We start from the raw sequence: 11,552 nt of genomic DNA, 5'->3' as shown, positions 1-11,552 counted from the left end.
GGTATAGTTGAGAAGGGTATATCATCTACCTACACTGGTACGTAATATATTTTTGCACTCCAGCCAAATACGGGATCAGACTTTTGTCCTTTAGTCAAAAACTACAGTGTTTATCTCGCTATTGATAGTATGGTTTGGTAGGTATATCCCTGAAATTCACTGTTTGTGATACATAGCATGCTATACTTCCAATAAATGTAACAACATGGTAATATGCAATTTACCAAGGCTATTTAACTCACTCGCTATTTTTGTTCTCCAGTGATATACGGGAATCGAACGTTTGTCAAAAGCCTTTACTTACGCGGGTATGTAATATATTGCATGCTACTCTCTTTAAAACCTATGTAAAGGGTAAAATCTATAACTGATACAGTTTTATCTTGATTCATGATAAACAGTTTTATCTTGATTCATTATAAAAGAAAGGACTCATTATTTGCTTTATACGAAAATATTTTCACTTGTGCAAAAACGTAATGTGTCTTATTTTCCCATGAATTAAAACATAAACAAAATATCATTAAGGAGCATCAAAATAGAAGACGCTATGGCGATGGGGAAGTTTTAAATATCCAACCAACGTTTACATCAGTGAGTTGTAAACATAGAATTTGTATGATATAAGGTAGAGGAGTTTAACAAAGTTTATAACAGAAAAGAGGAAGACTGTACAAACAAGGTAATATTTTTGTTTAGTTATTTGTCTCATTTTATTTCGTCTTAAATTGTGCTTGGTTGATACAACGTTTTAATGAATTTTATTTATGACAGAAGTAGTGAAACATTTATGTAAAGAAGTAAAACGTTTGAATTCAATTCTTTTGTACATTTGAGTATATGCTCTATTTAAACATGCCCATTAAACCATCCAGCTAGTGTCCACACTATCAATAAGTATTTCATGATTTAATTAACAGTTTAAACGTAAGTTTTTGAACACTGGTTTTAAGGAAAGATTGTTAAGTGCGATAATAAAGTTTGAAAAAGTCCATTTACTTTTACTTCATAGATACTTTTGTCATATATTTTTATCGCAAGCGGTCTAAACCCGCTCTGTAATGACATACGAAAAACAAAGAATGTTTCGATACACCCGTAGTGAATGTTTTTTTTTATCTTATTTTTATCATACATATATAAGAGACGTTTGTATTTTAGCAACATTAAGACTGCGTAATCGGTCAACTTCCGGGTCCGATCTTGCTAATGAAAAATTGATTTGTTATTTCCTTTCAAAGGAAGTTGATGCTTAACAACGTAATGAAGAAATGGTTGAGTCATAACTGAATTCGGCAGCTTGTGATATCAAATATATGTAATATTTTATAGACAAAAATTGATTTGTGCACTTCGTACGTCTTTTCTGTGTGAAAAAGGGTAACGAGTTTAAATGATAGGAGAGCTAAAGAAACATTTTTTATTAAAAAAGCTGCATAAATACAACCTTTTTCGATCTTGCTGAGAAAAACTATACAAAAAGAGAAGAGAAAAATCGATGTGTTGGAGCCGTTGATTATGTTTTTGTCTCTATCCACTGATAATTGTTAATGTTTTAATAGCATCTAAACGAAAACGTATTTAATAGTTTCCTAGGTTGATTAACAAAGCCCTTTATTAAATAAACTAACGTTTGCTTAGAGAATAGGCGCATATGTACACAAACATCAGTCCCTCTCTGCAACTTTTTCCAGGCTTTCTCATATTGAAGTCTGTTTCAAGGGTTTAATTCTCATAGATAAACGATAAAGCATTACAGAATAATTGGAATGTTTTTTTTTCAAAATCAGAAGTTAAATCTACTCACACGAAATGTATAGCGATGTAAACAACGAGTAATTAACATACCCGGGAAATGGTTGAGAACAGACTTTACATGTAGCATTTACATTTACATGTCGTGTACTTACTATATCATTTTTTATCATGCCAATACTATAGCAACTGTCTGTTAAAGTCTGTCTGAGAAAAGCAGGCTTTCTCAGGTCAGTGACTTGAGAACACTTTACACTGTTTAAACCTATGATTAAATCCAAGGACATCAGATTGGGGCCATTTAGCATTTAAAAATTATTACGCCTCATACGACACTGAAAAAGGTCTTTAAAATCCCAAAATATAAAAAAGCGGAAAAAAACAACAAATGCTAACCTTGTGTTTTGTAACCACATCTCTGTTTTGCTGAACACGAAAGAATAATTTCAAATCTGTTCCAAGTGAAATTTTATCCAAAATTCAGTTGCTAGACGGACACCCATTCTCACCAAGCAAACGTTTGAAGTGAATTAAATACACACGCCATAACGCCGCTTGGCAGAAAAAATAGGCAGTACCGTTTCATCTACCGTTGTTTTCATTCCATGAAAGTTCATTCCAGATGCAATAGTCCATGATGTAAATGCAGAGAGCTAAAGGGGCAGTAAACATTTTTTCTGAGCTTCTCGGCCTAGAGTCGCCTACCTAACTTTCAAACCTCACACGAAAGTCTGTAACCACACACCTGAAATAAAGATACTGCAACATTAACATCACTATATGTCTACCGTTACAAACCATTGCAATACATCTCTAATATCTAGTCTCTGTTTACAAGACCTGGTCGCGGAAACTGATGACGAGAAAAGCTAAATTTGCCAATTAAATTTTTAAATCGCTGCAGAAAATTCCCTGCAAAGGATAGCCCCAATTGCTACACTGTTCCATACTCCAGTAACACTGTAAAATCTGAAAATAAGCTCAAATATATGTGCCATCCGTACCGTTTTTTCACTATTTCAGTTTTCCTGAGGCCCCTGCTAAAATGATAACCCCACTTTAAGCTAGCTGAGAGGAAGCATGTATACGCTCCTTCAAGTCATTACGTCATACTATCAAGATCAAGGCTACTCAGCTGATTTTCTTTAAATAAGTGAAACTCAATTCTAGCCGCTGAAACTTCAATTCTAGCAATATCCTGGCCAATTCGACACTAACAGCTGAAAACTGTTTACTGTCTCCTTAAGGGAGACAAAAGTGATCCCAATAGTATGACATTTGCTGTTTATTTTGTAATTTAATCAATTCTGACCAAAAGAAACCCAATTTCATACATATCCAACATATGCTGTTGAAAAAGTTTGACAACTGGAATACATCATGTATGCAAAAAATCTACCAGGAACGCGTACCGAAATTAACTAGTAACATTATAGTTTCATTTAAGGCCCATTGCATATAAAAATGAGGTCTCAACCATGTTTTTAGTATCTAGATATGTTCAGCTGCCAAGCTGGCTGAATATTATAGCAATTTTAAGTCACTGGTACTGTGCTGGACCTACTCCAGGAAGCTACAAGCACATGCATGAGCACCATATGTCACCGTCTTAACGTTTCACAAAATACCACTACCTGCTAATTTGTCTATTCCAAGACACTAAATGGTGTCTATTTGAAGATAATTATCTGCACTGTGATATTTAGCTATGATGTACATGACTTTCAACCCATAGAACTGACTGCATCAGACCACGAGTCTATGTTAAGACCTCAATTTGATAATGATCACTTTCCGCGAGTGATGAAATATGAGAAAAACGTTACTTTTGAGACAAACCTTTCAAAACCTATCTATATCAGGGGAAAAGATGTCATTCTCTAAACTTTGTGTGCTGTGACTGGAGTCTATGTTATATGCAATATGTACATAAATTCTAAAAATGAAACGAACAAAGAAATACTGATCAGAGGACATACTGCCGAAAGTAAACCCCCCAGGTCTGTTCCACAGTCCGAGCCGCTATTTTGCTGTTAAAAGCTTACTGAATTAATAGAAATCAATGAATTTGCATTTAAATGCCTTATCTGACGACTCTAATGTCACAGTAAGCATATGTTTAAGTAAAATGGTGTCATAACAAATATATTTCATTATATCGGCTCGGAAAACACTGTAAAACTGACTTTCATGTCTGAATCGCGGTTATCTCCCCTTAGTTATTGCTCTTAAAACTCTCATTTTGCTTCAAAATGATCTTTAAAACTCATATTGCTTCACAAATCATACTGAAAAACCTCTAAGACATCGAATAAATGCACATGGAAGAACTTACAAATTTTCAAGATTTGCTCTTAAGGAGGCATTAAAAAAGTTTTCTGAGCTTCTCGGCCAGAGTCGCCTACCTAACTTTCAAAACCTCACACAAAAGTCTGTAATCACACACTGAAATAAAGATACTGCAACATAACATCACTGTATGTCTACCGTTACAAACCATCTGCAATACATCTCTAATATCTAGTTTTCTGTTTACAAGACCTGAAATTTTTTGCTCTCCCGGTCGCGGAAACTGATGATGAAAAAAGCTAAATTTGCCAATTTTTAAATCGCTGCAGAAAATTCCCTGCAAATGATAGCCCCAATTGCTACACTGTTCCATACTCAGTAACACTGTAAAATCTGAAAATAAGCTCAAATATATGTGCCATCCGTACCGTTTTTTCACTATTCCAGTTTTCCTGAGGCCCCTGCTAAAATGACAACCCCACTTTAAGCTAGCTCAGAGGAAGCATGTATACGCTCCTGCAAGTCATTACTATCAAGATCAAGGCTACTCAACTGATTTCCTTTAAATAAGTGAAACTCAATTCTAGCCGCTGAAACTTCAATTCTAGCAATTGTTATTATTTAGAAGTTAAGAATATGCACTTCGTTCCGTAAATTGCCTCTTATTTGTAAATTTCACCCTGGCCAATTCGACACTAACAGCTGAAAACTGTTTACTGCCTCTAAAATCCTGAACAAACGCTTTGGTTTGCATGAGTCATTTTCCGTTTCTACGAGCGTTTCCGTTATAAAAACATTTTTGTGGTAATTGCAAATATGGTAGGCATACGCTATACATTATTGGCACGGTCTCACATACCTATTAAGAGCGCGTTTATAAAAATATTGGCGTAAATGTCTTTTAGCAGTTATTCTAAAAAACAAGATGGCGTCATTTTTAAGAAAAAAAAAAGAAGTCCGGCAAAACAGCAAAATTTGGTCCACCCCTATTTTTGCACTTCATTTCGCATAATGGTAGGATAAAAGTTGTTTAAAAAATTAACAAGCCTCGCTCCTTCCAGGGACCATATCTAGCCTCGTCTGAGAAACCCTTTCTCAAAAGACAGTAACCTGTTATTCTCTATATATCAGTGTATATCATCACTTGACATTTTGCACAGATTCTGTCGTTAAAAAACCGGTCCATATTTTGTGCTATATGACCGGTCTGTATTCACATACTTACTGTTACATCGAAAACAATTTTCTATATTTACGGTGATGTAAATAAAGTGACTGTACAGTTTTAAACAATGTAGTGTAAACAGAAAAAAAGATGGTTTTTTTTCGATAAAACTATTTGTTCGTGGTATCAAAATACCAACATGTCAAATGCCATTTTTTTACCATATACTTACCTGTTGATGTGACCTTTTAACAACCACACCCCGGTTAGCTATAGAAATATGTAAAATCACCATATGACCAACCTTTTTGGGCAGAAAAAACACCACAAAATAAAATTTGCCTTGACTTCAGATGTGACTAGGAATAGATTACCCATCTTAATAAGCATGTGCTGAAAAAACTTAAATCACATATCACATATTTGATAACACTGTTAATTTACGCAAGTATGTGCATCCTGTTTGCAGTTTTATCACAGCATGATACGGATATGCATTCATATAACTACAGAATTATGTAAGAAACGTGACAATCACTGAATTAAAATGAACTGAAGAATAGTAGTGAAATGTTTAAGCTTCGGTCATTCTGTCGTGATTTCATTTGTTCGAACGCACCTAAGATAACGACTGTGCTTCCTGAAGTGAAAATAAGGGTATATTAGAAATCTATAACAAGCCATGTTGGGTATTATTGTCCAATTTCTTTTGAAATATCAATACAATCTGTAAAAATATCCCTTGGAAGCATAGAATGTAACCCAAAAAGAATAAAAACAGACTCGGTTTGACTGAATCTAATCATGAGAGGTAATAAAATGTTCAACACCAAAATCATATTTGTTCCTATAGTCAAACATTTGTTTAGCTAAATTATTCCCTCTAAGTTCTGAACGTTCCATTGCCAATAAAATCTATAAGAAGACCTTGGAAAGCATGAAATGCCACCAAGCAAATAGTAGCAGACTCGATTTTATTGAGTCTGTTCAAGAGGAGTAATGGAATGTTCAACCCCCCCTCATATCACATAGCACAGGCTTAATCCAAATTCTATTGCACAGATGTTGAGTTGACTCCATGATCTCAGAGGACCAGAAAATATAACAACACCGAATTTAAGTATTGGACGACTTGCCGATTAACGGTTAGACTTTTCGTAACACTTGTTCTCAAAATGAAGAAAAGTGTCATCCAAATTTAATTACTTGACAGTGGTGTAACTGTTAGATGTTTGATCTCTTTACATTTACATCTTTCATGTCATTTGGGTGCTTTTTGATTTTAACAGATTCTGAACTATTTTCTCAAAATATGAACATTTCAATTTCCACTTTCAGCCTAAACCTGAAGACATAAAATTATTCCTCCCACCATTTCCTTTTTATGAAGAGAAATATTTAAACCATAAAACTGTTTTAATAATGTTTTCTGCTCTTTCCCTTCGGGTTAATTCATTTTAGAAATATATGTCTGTGTCAACATTAAAACGGTTTTGTTTTTCGTCAGTTACCCATTTTTTTTCTCGGTCAGACAAAAGTTGTACGGTAGTCTTTCCTGCACTTTCATGATGTTTCCTTTTACATATAGCAGACTTTAAGGTGTAACTAGTGATGATAATCGGACAGCATAATGATAATCGATTAATCGGATATAATCGGAAGGCCTTCCGAGCGATTAATCGGAAAATAATCGGACATCAGCATATATTTAGCAGGAGTAATCTAATTTGTGTGTGAAGTTTTAGCCCTTGTATGCAGATATCAATGTGGCTAATTAAAAAGTATCTTTAATTTATTGAGGTAAACTGTAGCATATTTATATGATTTGCACCCGAAAGTCTGTGGGACTATCAGGAGTCCCTGAGCAACTGACCATGCTGTCAGACCTAAAACACCTCAAAATACGTTATTTTTGTCACTATTTGTACATTTTATTATTAATTAAAACTTCAATGCCCTCAAAATTTTATTTCTAATTTTCTATTTATAACTATTTCTTGTTTATAAAAATATACATGTACAGTTGTATATCAAAAATATCTAGAAGCACAATGCTGACTGAAATTATGAATTAAATCAAAATAAATTACGAAAGTGAGTGGGGTACCATTATTTGCGGTCTTTATGGCATAATCGGCAAACTACACTCCCCAATTTTGATTTTATTTCACTGCTGCACCTTCACATATCTTGTAGAATCCGAACTACTTCCACACTGGTGGTATAATCTTCCCTGGATAGGGTATATAGCTTTGATTGCTTTATTATTTTGATCGAACGCAGTATGCTTTGCCTCCGTTTTGAACAGTGGAAAAGAAGTGAAACTAAAGAAGAAATACCACCAAAAAGATGCGTAACTCCCGAATAGGCTTTAAACTTTCCTACAATTTGTAAGTGCCAAATAATCGATTATGCAAGTTCATAATCGATGTCGGCGACTTTGGCTCATTAAATGATCGACAATCGATTGTCGGCGACAATTGGGACATCTATAGGTGTAACAGCTAGGGTGAATTTTATTGCATTGTTGTATCTCGACTTGGTTTATTGTATATCTTACTGACATATAACGACTGCGAGGTACATTTGTGATACATGTTTGTGGTGTTTCCTTTCAAATAAACTCATGAAAATCAAAGCTACTTGGAAAATCCGTGTGTCAACGACAGGCAGTGTTCGAAAGTATTTAAAAGAAGTAAAAGAAGCTGAATGATTTGAAAATAAAAATGGTATTTTGTATATCCCTTCTTATGTGTAGTAAAATATCATCGGATGTAAGTTTTGTTGCAGTTTTCAGTACAAATAATCAAATAAAGACTAAATTATCCATTAAAGACTAAAACAGTGTGTATTTATAATTCTAATATACTTGTCTCTGTTAAAATACTCTTACGTTAGGATGACGTCACGTTAACGTTCGGTGACGTCAAAGCTTTTGTTGCGATCAAGAAAGACCGCTTCTACATTTTATCTGCTGTTTTAGATGCATATTAGAATCGAAATAGATTTATAGCAAAAGAGTGTTTTAACACTTTTTATACACTCGGGCGGTAATACGTCGTACAAATAATTTCACTCGGGCTGCGCCCTCGTGCAATTATTACGCCCGACGTATAACCGCCCATCGTGCATAAATAGTGTTAAAGCACTCTTTTGCTATAAATTATTTCTTAAATAAGCAAGGGCAGGCGGTGAAAATGCATTCATTTTGAAAGAATATTTCAGACGGTGAATGTTTTGCAAAAAATATATTTGTTATTCTGTAAGTAAGAATTCCGAATATGTCAGGTTTTTTCCAGTACTTTTCAAAATGATTAGCAGCAACTTCAGCTACCATCAGTACTTTGAGCGCTTTGATGTAGAGGAGGACCGAACAGTGTTTATTTTTAAATATCGTTATCATAAGTGACTAACTGACAAAAATCAAGATACCTAGTTAACGTAATTGAATATGTAAATGGCAGTAGTTGGCAATAACAGGTATTGAAACATTCGTCATTAGCGATTTAGACCGCTTGCGATAAAGATATACGACAAAAGTACATCCTATATCTGAGAAGAAAAAAGTAACTATGGTATAAATGAAGTGCATACCTGTAATAGTGCAGTTGAAAATGAGTGAAGGAATTTCGATATCATTACTGTTTACCAAAGGACAATTGTCATGCTTTCGGTAGATTAGGCATGCATACATGAATACAGGTTAAGGTAATTACTTGAGAAAAAGTAAAATGATAACTTTAATCTTATATGCTGACATGCGATTCAAACTTTAATCTTATAGCTGACATGCGATTCAAACTTTAATCTTATATGCTTACATGCGATTCAGTCGGATTTTATGCTGACCTGTTAAAACACTTAAAATGTGTTAAATGTTTATTGTCTTTTTTGTTTTAGATCTTAATTAAATAAGGAAATAAGCCATCTTCTCATGCAAATTAAAGGGAGATAAACCTACTTGTAATATCGATTTATGCTTACAAAATAGTTTCCAGTGTAAATCTTTGCAAGAAGAAAATCAGTATGTACGAGTAGATTTATTTCCGATATTACTGTTTTATAGTTTTATTTTACGTACACGGTCATACGAGACTAAAATAGATAAACAATATGATACCAGTAGCGAACTTTTAGGTGATGCACTCGTGATAGAGATAAATTTTACGGTGTATTGTTTCTTTTATTTCAGGTTCAAAATAGACATACATATGTAGAGGCATTGCTTTGAAATCTATGCGTCAAAATGGTTAACGAAAGCTTAACAACCACTGCTGCAGGGGCACTAACGGTAAACGATACCAGTGGATTTGACAAAACGGCAGTAGTTCAAAGGCTGAATGATGAAATGGCACACTTGATGATCCCAGCTACAGTCTACATTTCTGTTTTGATGGTCTTAGGTCTTGTTGGAAACTGTATGGTGTGTTATTATTATGGATTTAAGACAAGACGAACAACAAACAGTTTCTTCATTGTAGTTCTTGCTTTATATGATATAACGGTATGTGCATTTTGTATGCCTACAGAAATAGCTGATATAGAACTGTTTTACACGTTTGAAAACAATGTAGCATGTAAGATCCTTAGGTTTGTGAACTATCTGGCAGGTATCGGATCTATTCTGACCTTAATTGCTATAGCTACGGACCGGTTTAAAAAGATATGCAAGGTGACGGCCCCTCAAATGACTATGAAAACAGCAAAAGTGATAGGCTCAGTTGTTTTCGGGGCAGCACTCTTGTTGTCATGGCCTTCCTTGATTATTTATGGTTCTATTAAAGTAAATATTCCCACAGATCTTGACATTGAATTAAAAGGTTCTGATTGTACTTCTACGAAAGACAGGCAATACAGAAAGTATGTATGGGCATTCAATATCGTACACTTCGTGATGTTTTTTGCCTGTTCCATAGTTCTGATAGTGTTGTATTCTATTATTGGGAAAACAATATATCAACACCAGAAAGGTATGAGACAATATGGAAGTGGAAATAAGACTGCTTCTTCATCAAATGAAACGTCTTTTAGCACAAGTTCTGCCAGAGACGACAGTAAACTGGAAGATAATCACGATTCAAATAGAAATACCAACGGCCAAACAAGTGACAAGGCTACTGAATCGAAATCTCAGAAGGCAAACAGGGAGATATCAAGGAAATCAACGGTTAAAAGCAAGGACAAGTGTAAGACAATCGACAGTGAAACAATTAAACTAACAATTATTATGATCGTTGTGACCGTGGTATTTATAGTTAGTTTTCTACCGTATCTGTCTTTAACCGTTTGGAGGGTGTATAAAGGGAAACATGAGGCGGAGTTCTTGTCGGGTGGAGGTCTAGTTGGTTTCAAAATTGGCTCAAGATCTTTTCTACTTAACAATACATTGAATCCCTGGATATACGGCATCTTTAATAGCAACTTTCGCCGTTTCTTCTTTGGATGGTTACATTGCAAAAGATCTCCCTGATTCATTTTAACTATTCCTTATTCTGACGCTTACTGATACCTTCCTTTAGTGCGGAAGACAGTTATAATCAATACAAAATGTGTCAATTACGTCTGCTGCCTATATAATATATATGTACATACATTTGTATTCACATAATGTCGTGAGATATAAACGTAATTATTTACAAATTCCTAAAGGTTTAAGTCTTCATTTTAAATGTTAAAAATCGCCTTTGAAGGCACTGGACTCCAGATTACGGCTAAAATGATATTTCTTTAAAACTGAAGTTTGGTGACTTAATAAACATTGGAATATAAGGTTTTGTTTCTCACTGTAACTATTTTCAAAATGATAAATCAAGAAATAGATGTTGAGTCAGGAACCGAAACCGGGTTTTATCAGCAATAAAAACATTCCTGTTATACTTCATACACCTCACAGGAATTCGTACTCAACGACAGTTTATATAAAAAACAAAGAAAAATATCAAACAGGGAATGCCACGCACCAAAAACGTAGCCTCCTCAAAACGAAACCCCCAGCACGCAGACGCGTGCACCACACACACACACACACACACACACACACACAAACACCCAAAGCCAACACATAAGGACAAAACGAACAACACACACGCACACAAAGCCAACACATAAGACGAAACGAACAAACAAAGGAACACAGTGGGGCACCGCCTTGGAACAGTCAGTGGCAAAAACACCACTGGGGAGCTTAAACCGGTTTATGGTGCACCTAACCTCACTCTTACCCCCACCATGTTCCAAAGACATGGGACAGTGTAAATAAAAGTAATCCCCTCCAGGTGAATCTCTTACACACGTAATGGAAACAAAAAGGCATGGCATGTAAAACACAAAAAAGCTCGTGTAT

The 11,552-nt window shown here is 34.8% G+C and overlaps 1 protein-coding gene across 1 annotated transcript; it reads left to right on the top strand.

Moving 5' to 3' along the window:
• Positions 1 to 466: 466 nt before the first annotated feature.
• LOC123556304 (probable G-protein coupled receptor No18) lies at positions 467 to 10,978 on the top strand. Its single transcript, XM_045346907.2, has 2 exons — positions 467 to 682; positions 9,402 to 10,978. The coding sequence occupies exon 2, from the start codon at positions 9,456 to 9,458 to the stop codon at positions 10,677 to 10,679; it is 1,224 nt and encodes a 407-aa protein (XP_045202842.2). The 5' UTR covers positions 467 to 682; positions 9,402 to 9,455; the 3' UTR covers positions 10,680 to 10,978.
• The last annotated feature ends 574 nt before the right edge of the window (positions 10,979 to 11,552 follow it).

The sequence above is a fragment of the Mercenaria mercenaria genome, chromosome 5 (genome assembly GCF_021730395.1).
Source record: "Mercenaria mercenaria strain notata chromosome 5, MADL_Memer_1, whole genome shotgun sequence".
NCBI lineage: Eukaryota > Metazoa > Mollusca > Bivalvia > Venerida > Veneridae > Mercenaria > Mercenaria mercenaria.
Note: the sequence above shows the minus strand (reverse complement) of the source record. Positions and strands in the feature narration are given on the sequence as shown.